The sequence below is a fragment of the Salvelinus sp. IW2-2015 genome, linkage group LG26 (genome assembly GCF_002910315.2).
Source record: "Salvelinus sp. IW2-2015 linkage group LG26, ASM291031v2, whole genome shotgun sequence".
In the NCBI taxonomy this organism is placed as follows: Eukaryota; Metazoa; Chordata; class Actinopteri; order Salmoniformes; family Salmonidae; genus Salvelinus; species Salvelinus sp. IW2-2015.
The window spans coordinates 11,328,492-11,349,535 of NC_036866.1; the positions used below are offsets into that span (position 1 = coordinate 11,328,492).

Genomic DNA, 21,044 nt, shown 5'->3' on the forward strand with positions numbered 1-21,044 from the left:
CATACTGTCACGTTGTATAAATTATTATAGACAGGAATACGTAATAGGCGGTTTTAATACTACACCCAAAAATACAACATGCCATGAAAGGCACGTGGATGAAGCCCAAAACAAACACGTATACAAAAACACAAGGGGATTTAACCCACACAAAAGAGCGAGGTAAAACCTCTAATAAATACAAGGGATGAGACCCATAATAACAAGTGCACAACAATACCCGGGACGAGACCCGTAATCACAAGTGCACAATACACGCAGCACCAAAGCCGAAACAACAAAGCACAGGTACTCACAAGACCAACGGACAAGGGAACAATAACTGACCAAGACAATGGTGAACAGAGGGTAGAATTAAACAATTACTAATCAGGGAAAATGGGAACCAGGTGTGCGTAATGAAACAGTTCAATGATGCCTAGAGGCCGGTGACGTAGACCTCCGGAACTGGTTCACGGAATGAGTGTCAGGACCCGGTGAGAGAAACAGTCACTAATAGTCGGCAGAACCCAGAAGATGAGGCAGACTCAGCAGTACTAGAAATGGTGGTTTAATAAAAGGACAAGATCTTCAGGCAAAGAATATAAATCCACCACGTCCAAAAATAAAGCCAAGAGGCACAAAATGGATATCCTCCAAAATACAAAGAAACTCCACAAAGTGGTAAAAACAGCAGGGAAAAACAAACCTCAAAAGACTACTCAAAAATACACAAGCACTAAACCAGAGAACCTCTGGAAAATCCAATAAGAGAAATATGTTCACAACAAGGCTGGGGCTGGGTGCTAACATACAAACACTGAGCAAAGAACTGAGGAACACACAGGGTTTAAATACTAACAAGGGAACGACACACAGGTGCAAACAATAATTAGAGCAAGGAAAAAACAAAAGGTACAAAAAAGGTGCAATGGGGACATCTAGTGACCAAAACCTGAACAGTCCTGGCCAAAACCTGACAATGAGCAACAGTATCGGAGGGATCCGTGACAGTACCCCCCCCCCACACACACACACACAGGGACGCGGTGCGGGTCGGTCAGTGACAGTTGCAGCTGCCGAAGTTGAGTCGTCGTAGGACAGGCCAGTTGCAGCTGCCGAAGATGCGTCGTCGTCGGACGGTGTTCAGTGAGACATGACAGAACCTTAGTACCATGCACAGGCTGGTTCCTTTCTGTTGTGTAACCAAAACACAGCATGGCCAACCGTTAGCCTACAAGTGGTTTGGGAACTATCTGTCAGATGGGACACGATGTGTGCTTTCTGATTGTGTCAGGTCAAGTTACCTCAATATTTATTACTAAAGGTGTCTCGCAGGGATCGATTTTGGGACCTGTCCACTATTTAACCCCCCTCCCCCATGCTGGCCCATGTTGACTCCAATGCCTTCCATAGTTGGCTTGATGTCCTTTGGGTGGTAGACCATTCTTGATACATATGGGAAAATGTTGAGCATGAAAAACCCAACAATGTTGCAATTCTTGACACACCATACCCCGTTCAAAGGCACTTACATATTTTGTCTTGCCCATTCACCCTCTGAATTGCACACACACAATCAATGTCTCAATTGTCTCAAGGCTTAAAAATCATTCTTTAACCTGTCTTCACTGATTGAAGTGGATTTAACAAGTGACATCAATAAGGGATCATAGCTTTCACCCGGATTCACCTTGTCAGTCTGTCATGGAAAGAGCAGGTGTTCCTAATGTTTGTATACTCAGTATGAATAATATTGGTCTATCTGCAAAAACCTGTAACATGTATTTGTATGCAGATGACACTGTTATGTACACTATTGCCCCTACGGCTGAACAGGCTAAGTTAGAGCKGCAATCTGATTTTGTCACCTTGCAGAAAGTCCTTGTTGATTAAAAATTGGAACTTCATGCGGGAAAAACTAAATGTATGCAGTTTTTTAATTCTCGTATAAATATTTCAGATGGATTAAACATTTATGCATTGGATGGTTATTTCATCTAGCAGGTTCCTGCCTATAAATATCTAGGCTTTTAGATTGACAATAATTTGACGTTTAAAAAACATATGTATGAGCTACTGTAGTTAAGAAGCTGAGATTTAAAGTAGGCTTCTTTTATGGAAATAGATGCCTGTCCCTAAACAGCAGGAAGCAGATAGTACAGTCAACTTTCCTGCCAGTTCTTGACTTTGGTGACACAGTTTATGGGAATGCAGCAGCCACTACTCTTAAAACTGTGGATGCTGTCTCTCATCATCACTCAATGCCTAGGTTTACCTCCACTGTATTCACATCCTACCATACCTTTGTCTGTACATTATACCTTGAATCTATTTTATTGCCCCCAGAAACCTGCTCCTTTTACTCTCTGTTCCGGACGTCCTAGATGACTTATCCTACTCCTCCTCTGTTCCTCTGGCGATGTATAGGTTAATCCAGGCCCTGCAGTTCCTAGCTCCACTCCTATTCTCCAGGCGCTCTCTTTTGTTGACTTCTGTAACCGTAAAAGCCTTGGTTTCATGCATGTTAACATTAGAAGCCTCCTCCCTAAGTTTGTTGTATTCACTGCTTTAGCACACTCTGCCAACCCGGATGTCCTAGCCGTGTCTGAATCCTGGTTTAGGAAGACCACCAAAAACTCTGAAATCTCCATCCCTAACTACAACATTTTCAGACAAGATAGAACGGCCAAAGGGGGCGGTGTTGCAATCTACTGCAGATATAACCTAGATAACCTGCAGAGTTCTGTCCTACTATCCAGGTCTGTACCGAAACAATTTAAACTTCTACTTTTAAAAATCCACCTCTCTAAAAACAAGTCTCTCACCGTTGCCGCTTGCTATAGACCACCCTCTGCCCCCAGCTGTGCTCTGGACACCATATGTGAACTGATTGCCCCCCATCTATCTTCAGAGATCGTGCTGCTAGGTGACCTAAACTGGGACATGCTTAACACCCCGGCCATCCTACAATCTAAGCTTGATGCTCTCAATCTCACACAAATTATCAATGAACTGCCAAAGGGGGCAGTGTTGCAATCTACTGCAAAGATAGATTGCAGAGTTCTGTATTACTACCAGGTACAACTCCAAATCTGTAAACAMGGGGACCCTCATAGATATCATCCTAACCAACTTGACCTCTAAATTACACCTCCGCTGTTTTCAACCAAGATCTCAGCGATCACTGCCTCATTGCCTGTATCCGTAATGGGTCAGCGGTCAAACGACCTCCACTCATCACTGTCAAACGCTCCCTGAAACACTTCAGCGAGCAGGCCTTTCTAATCAACCTGGCCCGGGTATCCTGGAAGGATATTGACCTCATCCCATCAGTAGAGGATGCCTGGTTATTCTTTAAAAATGCCTTCCTCACCATCTTAAATAAGCATGCCCCATTCAAAAAATTTAGAACCAGGAACCAGCGATATAACCTTGGTTCTCTCCAGACCTGTCTGCCCTTAACCAGCAACAAAACATCCTGTGGCATCCTGCATTAGCATCGAACAGCCCCGAGATATGCAACTTTTCAGGGAAGTTAGGAACAAATATACACAGGCACTTAGAAAAGCCAAGGCTAGCTTTTTCAAGCAGAAATTTGTTCTCTGCAACACAAAACTCAAAAACGTTCTTGGGACACTGTAAAGTCCATGGAGAATAAGAGCACTCCTCCCAGCTGCCCATGCTGAGGATAGGAAACTCTGTCACCACGCGATAAATCCACTATAATTGAGAATTTCAATAAGCATTTTTTACGGCTGGCATGCTTTCCACCTGGCTACCCCTACCCCCGGTCAAACAGCACTGCCACCCCCACAGCAACTCGCCCAAGCCTTCCCCATTTCTCCTTCTCCCAAATTCAGTCAGCTGATGCTCTGAAAGAGCTGCAAAATCTGGGACCCCTTCAAATCAGCCGGCCTAGAATATCTGGACCCTTTCTTTCGAAAAATTATCTGCCGAAATTGTTGCAATCCCTATTCCGAGCCTGTTTCAACCTCTCTTTCGTGTCATCTGAGATTCCCAAAGATTGGAAAAGCAGCTGCGGTCATCCCCTCTTCAAAGGGGGACACTCTTGACCCAAACTGCTACAGACCTTATTCTATCCTTACCCTGCCTTTCTAAGGTCTTCGAAAGCCAAGTTAACAAACAGATCACCGACATTTCGAATCCCACCGTACGTTCTCCACTATGCAATCTGGTTTCAGAGCCACGCTCAAGGTCCTAAAAGATATCTTACCTCCATCGATAAGAACAATACTGTGGAGCCGTATTCATTGACCTGGCCAAGGCTTTCGACTCTGTCAATCACCACATCCTCATCAGCAGACTCAACAGCCTCGGTTTCTCAAATGATTGCCTCGCCTGGTTCACCAACTACTTTTCCGATAGAGTTCAGTGTGTCAACTCGGAGGGCCTGTTGTCCCGGGCCTCTGGCAGTCTCTATGGTGGTGCCACAGGGTTCAATTCTTGGGCCAACTCTCTTCTCGGTATACATCAATGATGTCGCTCTTGCTGCTGGTGAGTCTCTGATCCACCTCTACGCAGACGACACCATTCTGTATTCTTCTGGCCCTTCTTTGGACACTGTGTTAACTACACCTCCAGACGAGCTTCAATGCTATACAACTCTCCTTCCGTAGCCTCCAACTGCTCTTAAATACAAGTAAAACTAAATGCATGCTCTTCACCGATCGCTGCCTACCTGCCCGCCCGCCCAGCATCACTACTCTGGACGGTTCTGACTTAGAATATGTGGACAACTACAAATACCTAGGTGTCTGCTTAGACTGTAAAACTCTCCTTCCAGACTCACATCAAACATCTCCAATCCAAAGTTAAATCTAGAATTGGCTTCCTATTTCGCAACAAAGCATTCTTCATTCATGCTGCCAGACATACCCTCGTTAAACTGACCATCCTACCGATCCTCGACTTCGGCGATGTCATTTACAAAATAGCCTCCAACACCCTACTCAACAAATTGGATGCAGTCTATCACAGTGCCATCCGTTTTGTCACCAAAGCCCATATACTACCCACCATGCGATCTGTATGATCCCGTTGGCTGGCCCTCGCTCATACTCGTCGCCAAACCCACTGGTTCCAGGTCATCTACAAGACCCTGCTAGGTAAAAGTCTCAGCTCGCTGGTCACCATAGTAGCACCCACCCGTAGCACGCGCTCCAGCAGGTGTATTTCACTGGGTCACCCCCGGGGCCAATTCCTCCTTTGGCCGCCTCTCCTTCCAGTTCTCTGCTGCCAATGACTGGAACGAACTACAAAAATCTCTGAAACTGGAAACTCTTATCTCCCTCACCAGCTTTAAGCACCAGCTGTCAGAGCAGCTCACAGATCACTGCACCTGTACATAGCCCATCGATAAATAGCCCAAACAATTACCTCATCCCCTACTGTATTTATTTATTTTGCTCCCTTGCACCCCAGTATTTCTACTTTGCACATTCACCTACTGCAAATCTACAATTCCAGTGTTTTTAATTGCTATATTGTATTTACTTCGCCACCGTGGGCTTTTTTTTGCCTTTACCTCCCTTATCTCAACCACATTTGCTCACATTGTATATCGACTTATTTTTGTACTGTATTATTGACTGTATGTTTGTTTTACTCCATGTGTAACTCTGTGTTGTTGTATGTGTCGAACTGCTTTGCTTTATCTTGGCCAGGTCGCAGTTGTAAATGAGAACTTGTTCTCAACTTGCCTACCTGGTTAAACAAAGGTAAAATAAATCAAATGAAAAAATGTAAAATAGCGCCCAGTTTAAATACGCACCACTGCATCCTCTATCAAAATGTTGGCCGGTCCTCATTAAAGTCCCGTAGATCACCTCATTACTCCCTTTTTGTTTACAAAGCTCTAACACACAAGCTTCCGATCTAACTCAGTTCACTATAATAAACAATAATAATATGAGACAGCCAACCAATATGAGACACCCAACCAATGTGCGTATCTATCCTCTAAATAGAAAGTCCTTAAAAGGAGTTTTTGACAGTAAAGTCAAAGGCCATCTTATGTGAAGACATGAGCCACAATGTCAGACTCAATATCAGATTTTCAGGGATAGAAGTATGTGTTCTAGTTATAGCTCACTAGTGCCAAGAGTTTTTCCTGCGTGGTCGGGGGGTTTGTAGGGGTACAGAGAGACTACTGTAACTGCATGAGTCAGTCAGTCAGTCAGTAGGTTCACTGTGGGTCCTATCGCTGTAACACCATCTCTCTCTCTTCTCCATTTCCATCTCAGATGCTCCTTTATAAGCCCATGCTGCCACAGAGACAGAGGTTGTGGGCATTGTTTGCTGACAGCTTCAAATATTTAAGGAGTAGTGGAGCAGGAGCACCCAGGAGCTTTAATCATATGCCTTGTGTTTTATTTATGGCGTACCTTAATTCTACAAGAGGCTGTAGTTGTTCTGATATATTGAAGTCCACAGTGACCCATTCCTCTCAGATGAAAGCTAGCTAAGGCGGCAGGTTAACCTCAATGCATCACTGGATGCTCATTTTCATTAACATGGTTTACCTGACACTGAACCCACTTCTCGATCATTGTATGGTGCATTTTACGCAATACACACAAAACACGGAATTGGAGAAATACCCCCATAGCATTGCATCAATTTGTAATAGTTTAGTGACTCATGAGTGGGAATCATTTTAACTTTCAATTCTCAAGCCATTTCTCATCCATAGTAATGGTGACTAAGAGGAAAAACAGCCCATTCCCTGTATTCTCTGACCACATCTGTGCCAACAAAACCTGTACGTGTGCAACTATGGGGCAAAACAGATGCGTTTGGCTTATATTGTTGACACGATGTAACTATATTTTGTCTCCAAATGTTTATTGAAAACATAAATACATTTGCACAATAAGCACTTGTCTCTCAAATACATCTTTACAGTTGTTGGTTAGCTAGATAGCAATTTTTTTTGCCATATTAGCATTGTCATGAAATCAGTCAAAACACCTAAAATCAAGACATTGCATCAAGAACAAGATTAAACTAGCTGAAACGAGCCCCTTCCGATTCCCAACATGGCAGATTTTTGTCATTGTTGCTAGCTATCTGCATGTTCAAAATCACAATTTGTTCTTTACCTTTATTTATCCAGGCAAGACAATTATGAACAAATTCTTATTTACAATGACGCAACACACGGCAACAACGCACAGCTTCTGGCCACATCGATACGCGTGCATCATTTTTGTGACCTTGTCAGACAATCCGTCTACAATGAGTATACAGAAAATTAGGAACACTTCCTAATATTGAGTTGCACCCCTTTTCCCTTCAGAACAGCCTTGATTTATCGGGGCATGGACTCTACAAAATTTYGAAAAAGTTCCACAGGAATGCTGGCCAATGTTGACTCCAATGCTTCCCACAGTTGTGTCAAGTTGGCTAGATGTCCTTAGGGTGGTGGACCATTCTAGACCATGTTATTATGATTTTTAGTTCCTATTAGATTTTTAGTTCCTACCGCCGTGTCTTTGTGAGACGCAGTGTGCGTGAACGGATGATCTCTGCATGTGTATTTCCCACTGTAAAGCATGGTGTAGGGGTGCTTTGCTGGTGACACTGTCAGTGATTTATTTAGAATTCAAGGCACACTTAACTAGCATGGCCAACACAGCATTCTGTGCCATCCTATCTGGTTTGGGCTTAGTGGGACTATCATTTGTTTTTCAACAGGACAATGACCCAACACACCTCCAGGCTGTGTAAGGGATATTTTACCAAGAAGGAGAGTGATGGAGTGCTGCATCAGATGACCTGGCCTCCACAATCCCCCAACCTCAACCAAATTGAGATGGTTTGGGATGAGTCGGACCGCAGAGTGAAGGAAAAGCAGCCAACAAGTGCTCAGCATATGTGGGAACTCCTTCAAGACTGTTGGAAAAGCATTCCAGGTGAAGCTGGTTGAGAGAATGCCAAGAGTGTGCAAAGCTGTCATCAACATACATATATTTTGATTTGTTTAACACTTTTTTGGTTACTACATGATTCCATATGTGTTATTTCACTATTATTCTTCAATGTAGAAAATTGTAAAAAATAAAGAAAGAAAAACCCTTGAATGAGTAGGTGTTCTAAAACKTTTGACCGGTAGTGTAGATGTAACGGATGTGAAATGGCTAGCTAGTTAGCGGGTACGCGCTAATAGCGTTTCAATCAGTTACGTCACTTGCTCTGAAACCTAGAAGTAGTGTTTCCCCTTGCTCTACAAGGGCCGTGGCCTTTGTGGAGCGATGGGTAACGATGCTTCGTGGGCGACTGTTGTTGATGTGTGCAGAGGGTCCCTGGTTCGCGCCCGTGTCGGGGCGAGGGGACGCCGTAAAGTTAAACTGTTACATAGATAGCAGATGTTATTGCGGGTGTAGCGAAATTATTGTGTTCCGAGCTCCAACTGTGCAGTAATATCTAACAATTCACAACAATACACACAAATCTCAAAGTAAATAATGGAATTAAGAAACAGCCCGCGTGTGTTAGTGCTGTGACAGCAGTTTGTGAGACAATATTGTAGTAGACTAGATCTCACATGCATTGATTTCCTAATCAGTCTACTGTCTTAAGTCAATCCCCAGTGATGAGGGAGGTCTGTGGTTTCCGTGTATGGGTCCTTAATCCCCTCTGCAAAGCTTGCTTTCTCCATCTCTGCTCTGGTCTTTGTAACCTGGGAGTTGTTATTCTATAGCAGCCTCGTTAGCTGGGGTAAAGGGTTTTTGTAATCTGACTGAATCAGTTACCTTAAACCTGGTATCTGATCTTCATCTTGGCCACATGACACACACAGAGACTCAAGGTATCTGAACGTAGTATATAGGCCTTACGCATAGCCTTCCTCAGAATGAAGGTCTTCCTAATATGCTTCAATTTGATGGGCATCATGATGAACTTGTCMAGAGGACAAGTCCCAGTAACAATTGTTGAATTCAGCAAGAGAATAATTAATGTTATTATACCAGAGAAAGGGACCAGTGTTTCATATCCTGTGGTGGGCTTCACAAGTCAAATGTGATTAATCATTATTGAAATCAAATTATTCTTATTCCACTAATACTGCAAGGTACATGAAACATGGGACATTAACAACACCCTTATAGTGAGCCATGAAGGCTGCACTCTGAAAGAAGGCCCCTGTAGTTAGGGAACGAGAATACGGCTCATGGTGCTTGAAGAAGGAATGTATGCATTTGTGGGGAAATGTGTATATGTGGATGTATAGTATTCAAAAATGAGTGGAAGGCTGAGAATGCTTCTGTATCTACCTGGAACAGACATTCTGTTAGTCCCCGTCGTATCTGCGTCCACATAATCGCGCAGATGAAGAAAAGGCCGATTTCGGTCCAGGTAATATAAGCGTTATCCAGGAGCGTCCTTTTGGAGAGCTCTAGACCGCAAGTGCTACAGCCTCTCAAGGCACTGGGCATCACTGTTGATGCTCTCGTTATGAGATCCGCATAGCCAGGCATGGGTTCCACCTCCCCGACACTCATGTCGTCGCCGGTATGACTGTCCATTGTGGCGGCACTGAAAACGTCGATTTAGAAAACTGACCCTGGTTTAGGAACACAGAGCGGCAAGCTCCTACACTTCCAAACTAGCTAGCCAGCAGCTATCCTAAAAACGCGGAAAAACTGTAATCAGTTTAACCTCTCAAGTAGCCTGCCTAATTCTTTGTTTTCTAATTTAAAATGTGGGCCCATTTCGCATAGGTAACAATTAATGTCAGATTGGAATATAGGCCCACAAAAACCAAGGGTAATAGCCGGGTCGTTTTATTTATTAGCCAACGTAATTAGCTATCTATATTGTAATATTACATATATTCTATGRTCCAGTAAACATTGTTCAGAATGGTGGGGATTATCCTACGCCTACTACCTCATAATTTTAGCTAGCTTGTCAGCCGTCTACGGTTAGCTAAATTAAATGCACACTACTGGATAGACCAGCTTTTACAACAGCTACCAAACTAGCTAGCTGAATCTTTCTGAGATTAGATATAGCTGTCAAATCACCTTTAAATTACAAGAAAAAAATCCAGCAAGTATTATCTGGCTACCTAATGTGCCATAAATATCGGTACAGTCGAAGTATCACATGTGATTCTAGTGAACCTAACGTTATATTCTGTATAATCTCATCTCCGTTATTCGCTTTATATAACATCTCGCCGTCATTTCATCAACTAGAATAACCTAGTCATACCAGACACCAAACCAGTGGAATTGAAACCTTTCTAATACTGTTTTTTTAATTAACGCCGACAAAAATCTAGAATATATATCCTCAATGTTCGGTTTCCTGTGCCGTGCCACTGCTGGTGATCAACGTCGTGTCCTGGCTGTGTCTGCGCTCTCTGCCTCTTGACAAGTGACAGAAAAATGCGCGCTGTTTTAATGGGAATCAATGTAGAACATAATTCCATATGGCAGTCACTTGAAACCTATCCGGTTATAATAATACAAGTATAGTTAACGTTTTTACCGGCGCGACTAGCGGGTGTTCACCACCCGCTCCGAATGCCACTTTAATTTAAAATTCGAGTTTAATGTAGAAAAAGCAGMGTTGCCGTGACGTAATTATGTGCGGCTATCTTCTTCAACTGCTGGGATTAAAACCGGAGATAATTTAAAGCGACAATGCAACATGTAACAGCAGCACGATGCACAACAAGTACAGGATGCCGACTTCTCCAAAAAAACACGTTAATACTGTAGAGGAATTTCTACATGAATTGAATGGCCCACTCATTTACAAAATAGATCATTTCACATGCAAAATAAAAGTTAATCTGTGAACAGCTGGAGGCAGGGTTTTCTCCTATAGAGATCCATTTTTATGGAATGGTCTGCCTACCCATGTGAGAGACGCAGACTCGATCTCAACCTTTAACGAACCSCCCTTGCTGTCTCTGCCTGGCCGGTTCCCCTCTCTCCACTGGGATTCTCTGCCTCTAACCCTATTACAGGGGCTGAGTCACTGGTTTACTGATGCTCTTCCATGCCGTCCCTAAGAGGGGTGCGTCACTTGAGTTGGTTGAGTCGCTGACATGGTCTTCCTGTCTGGGCTGGCGCCCCCCTTGGGTTGTGCCGTGGCGGAGATCTTTGTGGGCTATACTTGGCCTTGTCTCAGGATGGTAAATTGGTGGTTGAATATATCCCTCTAGTGGTGCGGGGSCTKTGCTTTGGCAAAGTGGGTGAGGTTATATCCTTCCTGTTTGGCCCTGTCCGGGGGTATCATCGGATGGGGCCACAGTGTCTCCTGACCCCTCCTGTCTCAGCCTCCAGTATTTATGCTGCAGTAGTTTATGTGTCGGGGGGCTAGGGTCAGTTTGTTATATCTGGAGTACTTCTCCTGTCTTATCCGGTGTCCTGTGTGAATTTAAGTTATGCTCTCTCTAATTCTTTCTCTTTCTTTCTCTCTCTTGGAGGACCTGAGCCCTATGACCATGCCTCAGGACTACCTGGCATGATGACTCCTTGCTGTCCCCAGTCCACCTGGCTGTGCTGCTGCTCCAGTTTCAACTGTTCTGCCTGCGGCTATGGAACACTGACCTGTTCACCGGACGTGCTACCTGTCCCAGACCTGCTGTTTTCAACTCTCTAGAGACAGTAGGAGCAGTAGAGATACTCTCAATGATAGGCTATGAAAAGCCAACTGACATTTACTCCTGAGGTGCTGACTTGTTGCACCCTCAACAACTACTGTGATTATTATTATTTGACCATGCTGGTCATTTATGAACATTTGAACATCTTGGCCATGTTCTGTTATAATCTCCACCCGGCACAGCCAGGAGGACTGGCCACCCCTCATAGACTGGTTCCTCTCTAGGTTTCTTCCTAGGTTTTGGCCTTTCTAGGGAGTTTTTCCTAGCCACCGTGCTTCTACACCTGCATTGCTTGCTGTTTGGGGTTTTAGGCTGGGTTTCTGTACAGCACTTTGATATATCAGCTGATGTAAGAAGGGCTATATAAATGAATTTGATTTGAATGAGACATAAGGGGGAAAAGATGGTCTACCGCCAGCAAGTATCAACGGGCCGCATTACAAGAATTTCAATAGAAAGTTTCACACTGACACACACTGAGTGTAAACAGGGTCATAAAACATGTATTGTCAATTCAGAGGAATGTTTATAGAAAACAGTTACACAGGAGGCATTTTACAATTTAGAGAAATGCAAATGTTACAAACAGAGACATTATCAAAAGGGACATTTTATGTACTACAACTACTTCAGAGTATAAATAAAATCTGTGTCCACCACATAAAAGGTCATATTATTATGATAAAGTTCTGCAAAAAAATAGTTTAAAAAAATATATATAAAAATGTCTAAATGTGCATGTCAATTTTAATCCATACAATTTAGAGTTTGCCATATTGATAGACAAAAAAGATATGGAGAAATCAGTTGTGTGTCCAGTATTCATAATGTTTTGCGGTCCAAACAGATTCCTCCATTGTGTCAAACAGTCGCAGTGGGAGCGTACTGCATCGCCAGTCTGTCAAATTCATTCTCCTGAGGCAAAAAAAAATAATACATTTAACACACAGTAGAACATGTTTAACTTGTAAAACTGTTGTGCACTGCAATAACCTGGTCCGTTGAGTGAAACGAACTGACATTTTAATGTTTATTTACACTTCTTTATTGGGTAATTATGTGTAGTGAAGTCTGAGTCAAAATCAGACAGTTTTTAAATGATCTCATTGGACTAGATATCCTGCAGTGCTACCAATCAAATAATTTGATTTAGTTCCAAGAGAGCAAAGACTGACCAACAGCTGTAGAATGCATTGATTCAAGATGTAGCAGAACTGTGTACGAGCAAATGTAATCAACATACCGTGGCCAGGTAATCTTTAAGGAAGCAGTGAGCTCTATGGGCGTCTTTCAGTTGAGAGAGATACCGGTTGGTTACCTGTGAACAGATGCATAACAGATTGATGTTAAAGACATGCTCCTGAACTTCGGCAACTACTTACTATTTTTTTATACCTTCCGCTTTGGGCTGGATGTGTCAATGAGTACGGTTACATGCACACAATCATGTGATTATTGAGAAGTCAGATTAATATAATATTCCAATAAAACGTTTACATGCTTTGCAAGAAGAACGATTTCCCTAATAACCCTGTTTACATGAACACTTCTGAAATCAGGCTACCTAATGGGACTGATAAATGTAGAAAATCACCTATCAAAATAAACGTTCTACCACAGCGAACATCTTATTTTTGGGAAGCCTATTTGATTCTGAGTTTGTATGCGAAAACTACTTTAAGACATACATTGTTGTTTCGAACTCACTTCACTCGCGCTAAAAGGGGAGGCTCGCTCAGATGGCGCTGGCATATTCGCAAATCAAATACACAGCTGGAATGACAATTAAGGGGTTTATATGTCCTAATAATTTGAAAGACTGCTCAGAAAACCAGATGTTTTAATCGGCGTATGCTTAATTAAAATTTGGACCTTACGCCAGTTAAGATAATTGTTTACATGACTATTGCATAATCTGCCTACTGCCATGAATCCGTTTAACATTGAATTATTAGTGTACATGTAAACAGTCACTGTGTAGTTCTTACATGCATAATCTAAGAGCAGAATTACTGTTTTACCTCAATTAGCCAGGAAATCCCTAGTTTGAAGGCAATTATTTTTCTGGAAGTTGTGCTACATTTTCCCAAACGTGGGCCAGCCCCCTAGCAGCTAACAAGATGCACCCACAGCAGAGTGATAACAATGACGTGGTGCACATAGTATAATCGGAAAGTATTCAGACCCCTTCCCTTTTCCCACATTACAGCGTTATTCTAAAATGGATTAAAYTTTTTTTTTTTTATACACAATACCCCATAATGACAAAGCGAAAACAGTTTTTTAGAAATGTTTGCAATTGTATAAAATTAAAAAAAACAGATACCTTATTTACATAAGCTATGAGACTCGTAATTGAGCTCAGGTGCATCCGGTTTCTACTGATCATCCTTGAGATGTTTCTACAACTTGATTGGAGTACATCTGTAGTAAAATCAATTGATTGGACATGATTTGGAAAGGCACACACCTGTCTATATAAAGGTCCCACAGTTGACAGTGCATGACAGAGCAAAAACCAAGCCATGGGGTCGATGGAATTGTCCATAGAGCTCAAAGACAGGAGTTTGCCAAAAGGCACCTAAGGACTCAGACCATGAGAAAAAAKATTCTCTGGTCTGATGAAACCAAGATTTAACTCTTTGGCCTGAATGCCAAGCGTCACATATGGAGGAAACTTGGCACCATCCCTACGGTGAAGCATGGTGGTGGCAGCATCATGCTGTGGTGATGTTTTTCAGGGGCAGGGACTGGGAGACTAGTCAGGATCGAGGGAAAGATGAACGGAGCAAAGTACAGAGAGATCCTTGATGAAAACCTGCTCCAGAGCACTCAGGACCTCAGACTGGGGAAAAGGTTCACCTTCCAACAGGACAACAACCCTAAGCACACAGCCAAAACAACACAGGAGTGGCTTTGAGACAAGTCTCTGAATGTCTGTGAGTGGCCCACACAGAGCCCGGACTTGAACCCGATTAAACATCTCTGAAGAGACCTGAAAATAGCTGCGCAGCGACGCTCCCCAYCCAACCTGACAGAGCTTGAGGGGATCTGCAGAGAAGAATGGGAGAAACTCCCCAAATACAGGTGTCCCAAGCTCGTAGCGTCATACCCAAGACTCAAGGCTGTAATCACTGCCAAAGTTGCTTCAACAAAGCACTGAGTAAAGGGTCTGAATACTTATGTAAATGTGATTGTTTTATATTTTTAATGCATTTGCACACACACACAAAAAGTGTAGATTGATGAAAAACTATTTAATATATTTTAGAATAAGGCTTTAACGCAACAAAATGTGGAAAAAGTCAAGGGCTCTGAATACTTCCTGAATGCACTGTATGTGATGCAATTTTTGGGGACCACTTTTGACTCGTGATTGCTACTTTCAGAACTACTGGCTAAAAAGTATAGAAAAGTACCAGAGAATCCTTTTAAGGAAGTTAATGCCAAAAATAATTTATCATAAATCATTAGAACAAGGTCTACTCTTTATACACCAGTTGTAGATATCCTTGATTGGGTAATTATCAGTAATTAGATTGAACCCATTGAAGACAGCATTCTGTAGACAATAACAATTCTATTGATCATTTACTCACTATCACCTCAATCTGGCACAGAGAAGATTTTTTAAAAGCTTTATCGCTACAATAGTGTTCTTGAGTTTTACTTGCGGTTTAAAAAGAGCACAATATATCAGCAAACCTTTCAGCCAAACAAATCAAAAACAAACCTAGATTGAGACAAACATTTCTCTGTATCTGTGACGAAACCTGAGGAATCCCCATAAACCGATATAGGTCCAAAGTCTCACCTCAGGAGCTTTGACCAAGTGCTGGGTCAGCACAATCAGGTTGATCAGAGTCTCAGGGCGGCTGCTGTCCTGTTATGGGGGAAATCAGAGTTTGGAAAACACCCAGTTTCTCACAGCAGTGTCTCAATGCACTGTATGACCTTACTCACTACCCTGCTTCCTTCACACATGTTCAATCACACGTTTTGAAATGTGTATATGACAACTTTAATACTAGTGTATTCACATCAATTACTGGTCAGAGTCTAAACAAGAGCGTAAAATGTGGGAGATKATCTTTTTGTGTAAGTATTTAACCAAGGATCAGTCTTCCATGACACCCCAACAAGGTACTGGTTATGCTCTGGCCAATTAATTTTTTCTCATCTCAGATTAACTGCAGGCCACGGGGACAAAAATATAGCATTTGGCACCACCTACTGTTCAATTGAAAAAGTTGCAAGTATTTCCCTTAAAATGACACTAAACTTGTATTGCTCTGTGGTTGGATGAGACAACAGACATCACCAATTGGTTAAACTAATTCAAATGGTATTATTCAAGTCACTGTAACGTCCTATAATGTTATGCTATCAGTTAGTGTTAATCTTTATTTAAAAACAACCCTTTACACATCTCTACAGATTCCTCTGTAGAATAAGATATTAGAGTGCATTTGAGGCAAGTAATGACCTTGTCTAGTGCCTCCTGGAGAACTCCCTCTGCCTCCTCCCACTTGTTGTGGGCCATATGGCAGGCAGCCTGGCCATTAAGCAGAAGCAGAGTTGGGGAGTACTTATCCGACATCTCCTGGAAGATGTAGTAAGCATCCTGCAGCTTCTCTCCTCCCTTTAAAAAAGGAAAAAAGCATGAGTCCAGTTTTCTTTTCTGTTCAGATGAAAAACTGAAATTGAGTTTTATTCTTAATGACTGCACAAAAAGCTGAATTCAATCCTAAAGTGATGACTACTTTTAGAGTGAGAGTGGTGATCTGTCAATAAAAGCCCATTTATTTCAGGTGGAAGGCAAATGGGGCCCGCTGCACTAAAGTATTCTAGCATGTAGGGGGGCTTCACCAGGGCCTAAAATGACATTTTTGGTCCACCAGCCACTGTGGCAGGTAGATTGAAAAATCTACCTGCCACTCTGATTTTTTTTTATACCAGCCAAAAAACGTTTTCCACCATACAAAAACAAAAAATAGATGACCATTCTTTGTAATCTTGCTAAAACAATTATTAGTAAGAAGTAATGTGATATATTGCTAAATTTCAGGGTGGGAGGTTACCGTGGTAACGGGGCCACTCGAGTCGTGTCAGGTGCGTCTGTGTGTGTGTGTGTGTGTGAGATTTAAAATCGCACTAGTAGTAGACGGCATCTCTTCGCTATCAGTTGAAGCAGCAGACTCAAACTAACATTAAAAAAACAACCAAGCTTGTGAACAAAACAATGTAAATATACAAGAAACACAAGGACAAAGTCTCACTTTGTACACTTTCAAGTAAATTAGACAAACTTATGCCTGTGCGCAGCACCTCCAAAAATGAATCTATCACCACAGTGCACAAAGCCAGGCAGTGTTGCTGTGCGAGGTGGGATATAGATGTATTTCTTTATGCGATTAGCAGCTATGAAACAAAATGGCATAAATATTTTGAAAACAGCTACTGCAGCATTTGTCTGCTATAAATCACAACTCGCACATGTGCTCACTTTTTATTTGCATATGCGAATGGGATGACCACCCTGCAAATTGATCACCCGCCTACGTGGCTTGTGAAATAGACATTCTTGCCTGCCAATACCTAAATATACCAGCATTTGGCAGGTGGCTGGTGTTCATTTTATGGCCTGGTCTTCACTATGGGCTGACACTCACAACAGCGATGTTGACCCAAGCCGTGGATAGTTAGGTCAGTGTGGCATCCTCGTCCTGCTCCTGCATTTTCTTCAGCTCTTTCCTTTGAATGGCAGGTGTTAAAATAAGTAAACAATGCCATATATGATCAACACTTAAATTTGCTGAATCCTTTTAGCTCAATTTATTTAAAAGTATTTAAAAGGAATTTAAATCAGATGCCGTGTTGAGCAGACATACCTTGCCATATCAACACGTTCTAAACTCAGCAGCACCTGAATGGTCATTGCCATGCTGAAAAGAAAAAGAGGGACGTAAACGTACTGAATCACCCATAACAGGGGCTACAAACATTAATAGTATCCTGTGATTGCCTTTACCATTCCAGACTTTCTCCCTGGTGCAGGGAACGCAGGGCAGCGTCAGAGTTCATCTAGTAAATGGACGCAGCCATGACCAGGAAGGTTGTGTTGGCCGCATCTACACTCTTGGCCATCTTCTTGTCAAGTTCAGCCACAACGGCATCCCTGCACAAAAAAAAAACAATAATGTAACGCCAGCTAAGGAGTCAACAAAGAGCATTTCATCTTGAGTTGTGTATTGACAGTTTACAATAACAATTCTGAAAACTAATGGGTTCAGACCTTTTGCCCTCGTTGGAGCAATACTCAGCAAACATCTTGACAGCCTGGAGCTTTGGCGAGGAACTGGCCTTGATGTCATCCATCACCACAGCATACTTCCTCTGAAACAAGACAGAATGAGGCGTGTTCGCTAATTGCACATGCTGATAGGTGGTGGAACAAAAATGTACACTCCTATAAACTGACTGTCCCATGTTACCTGTGCAATGTAGGCTCTGTACAGAAACATGTCTCTCTCAACCTCCTTCTCAGGTGTTGATGGCTGCAAAGAGGAAAATAAGTAGTTGACTCTTTTTCGTTTTAACGTTAGCTAGTTCATTACTATAGAGATGTTAGCTAGTTGATTTGTTAGCTATACAGTTCAGTGTCATACAGCGACACTTGAAAAAGATATAGGCTTAGCCAGATTGTACAAACGGTTTACCATCAGATAATTACCTTAACTTTCTGGGCTTCATTTATACATTGTTGATAACTGCTGATATAATAAGCATTTTTCACATCGAAGAGCTCATCAAAATCTCCTTGTTGCGCCGCCATGTTGACTGGATGACTTCCTGGACACGTAGTGCCGACGCGTCATCACACAACGTATTTACTAAGGTGCATGGGCGATGTTCTTCTTCTCCTGTCAGTTTCGTTTTGATTTAACTAGGCACTTGCCCAGTTAAGAACAAATTCTTATTTACAACGGACGGCCTACCCCGGCCAAACCCTAACGACGCTGGGCCAATTATGCGCCGCCCTATGGGACTCCCATTCACGGCCGGTTGTGATACAGCCTGGAATCGAACCAGGGTCCGTAGTGATGCCTCTAGCACTGACACAATGCAGATAGCCCAGTTAGCCAATGTGCGGGAGCACTGGTTGGTTGGGCCAATTGAGGTAGTATGTACATATGTACATGAATGCATAGTTAAAGTGACTGTGCATATATGATAAACAGAGAGTAGCAGCAGAGTAAAAGAGGGTTTGGGGGGGGCACACAATGCAAATAGTCCAGGTAGCCATTTGATTACATGTTCAGGAGTCTTATGGCTTGGGGGTAAAAACTGTTGAGAAGCCTTTTTGTCCAAGACTTGGCACTCCGGTACCGCTTGCCATGCGGTGGTAGAGAGAACAGTCTATGACTGGGGTGGCTGGGGTCTTTGACAATTTTTAGGGCCTTCCTCTGACACTGCCTGGTGTAAAGGTCCTGGATGGCAGGCAGCTTAGCCCCAGTGATGTACTGGGCCGTACGCACTACCCTCTGTAGTGCCTTGCGGTCAGAGGACGAGCAATTGCCGTACCAGGCAGTGATGCAACCAGTCAGGATGCTCTCGATGTTGCAGCTGTAGAACCTTTTGAGGATCTCAGGAACCATGCCAAATCTTTTTAGTTTCCTGAGGGGAAATAGGCTTTGTCGTGCCCCCTTCACGACTGTCTTGGTGTGTTTGGACCATTCTAGTTTGTTGATGTGGACGCCAAGGAACTTGAAGCTCTCAACCTGCTCCACTACAGCCCCGTCGATGAGAATAGGGGCGTGCTCAGTCCTCCTTTTCCTGTAGTCCACAATCATCTCCTTAGTCTTGGTTACGTTGAGGGAAAGGTTGTTATTCTGGCACCACCCGGCCAGGTCTCTAACCTCCTCCCTATAGGCTGTTTCGTTGTTGTTGGTAATCAGGCCTACCAATGTTGTGTTGTCTGCAAACTTAATGATGGTGTTGGAGTTGTGCCTGGCCATGCAGTCGTGGGTGAAAAGGGAGTACAGGAGGGGACTGAGCACACACCCCTGGGGGGCTCCAGTGTTCAGGATCAGCGTGGCATTTGTGTTGCTATCTTCCCTCACCACCTGGGGGCGGCCCGTCAGGAAGTCCAGGATCCAGTTGCAGAGGGAGGTGTTTAGTCCCAGGATCCTTAGCTTAGTGATGAGCTTTGAGGGTACTATGGTGTTGAACACTGAGCTGTAGTCAATGAATAGCATTCTCACATAAGTGTTCCTTTTGTCCAGGTGGGAAAGGGCAGTATGGAGTGCAATAGAGATTGCATCACCTGTGGATCTGTTTGGGCAGTATGCAAATTGGAGTGGGTCTAGGGTTTCTGGGATAATGGTGTTGATGTGAGCAATTACCAGCCTTTCAAAGCACTTCATGGCTACGGACGTGAGTGCTACGGGTCTGTAGTCATTTAGGCAGGTTGCCTTTGTTCTTGGGCACAGGGACTATGGTGGTCTGCTTGAAACATGTTGGTATTACAGACTCAATAGGGACATGTTGAAAATGTCAGTGTAGACACCTGCCAGTTGGTCTGCACATGCCCGGAGCACACGTCCTGGTAATCTGTCTGGCCCCGCAGCCTTGTGTATGTTGACCTGTTTAAAGGTCTTACTCGCGTTGGCTACGGAGAGCGTGATCACACAGTCGTTCGGAACAGCAGATGCTCTCATGCATGCCTCAGTAATTACCATAGCTATACATGCCACAAAGTCCACCTATTTAACCTTTAAAATGTCAGGATCCTGATGGTGAAAGGCAACCCCTGCATCGTAGGCCTATCCACTACCATGGACTCTTCTGGGGCACCATTCAAACCCTCAACCCTTTTCCCTGCTGCATGTGAAATGCTCTGTAAAACCCTGACTTTGACCACCTCATTCTCTTTCACCCTTGTGGGGCATTCGGGAGACGTGGCTTCAATGGGTAGGCCGGGTAGGCCGTCGTTGTAAATAAGAATTTGTTCTTAACTGTCTTGCCTAGTTAAAATAAAAATAGCAACATGTCATATTTATCACTTTTATAACACATAATATGATCCTTTCCACATCTTGGACATATCGGCTTCTCCCTTCTGCAAACACTTGCTACATGACCAAAAGCTTTACAATGATCGCAGTGCATTGGTCTTGGGATAAATGTTCTGATTCTGTAGTTAATATACCCTAACTGCACTTGAGTAGGGAGAAACATATAAGAAAAAAAAAATAACAGATACACTTCACCATTCACAACACGACTCATCCGACGTGCTTCAATCACTCCAGGAATATTTTTTTATTTCTTCAAAATCGACTTTCCACGAGACGCCAGATAAAAAAAACCTTGAGGGGTGCCCTGTTTCGAAGAGACACACACGACACACACACGA

General features: G+C 43.1%; 1 protein-coding gene, 1 long non-coding RNA gene and 1 pseudogene across 3 annotated transcripts in view; all 3 read right to left on the minus strand.

Annotated features, from left to right (window-relative positions):
• The window catches only part of LOC111952102 (ceramide synthase 1-like), an 89,702-nt gene extending 78,929 nt beyond the window's left edge, over nucleotides 1-10,773 (minus strand). The window contains exon 1 of one of the 2 annotated variants that reach the window (XM_023970584.2): nucleotides 9,279-10,773. In XM_023970584.2, coding sequence (XP_023826352.1) covers nucleotides 9,279-9,530 — 252 coding nt within the window. In that variant the 5' untranslated portion in view covers nucleotides 9,531-10,773. The remainder of the gene's footprint in view (nucleotides 1-9,278) is intronic. The other variant, XM_023970585.2, reaches the window with a different exon arrangement.
• A 1,755-nt stretch (nucleotides 10,774-12,528) lies between these two features.
• Nucleotides 12,529-13,735, minus strand: LOC139023046 (uncharacterized). Its single transcript, XR_011474126.1, has 3 exons — nucleotides 13,648-13,735; nucleotides 12,870-12,944; nucleotides 12,529-12,541 (listed from the first exon to the last, which is right to left on the minus strand). It is a non-coding gene; the product is annotated as an uncharacterized lncRNA (long non-coding RNA).
• Nucleotides 13,736-16,250: 2,515 nt separating this feature from the next.
• On the minus strand, nucleotides 16,251-18,556 carry LOC111953078 (coatomer subunit epsilon-like; annotated as a pseudogene).
• Nucleotides 18,557-21,044: the final 2,488 nt, after the last annotated feature.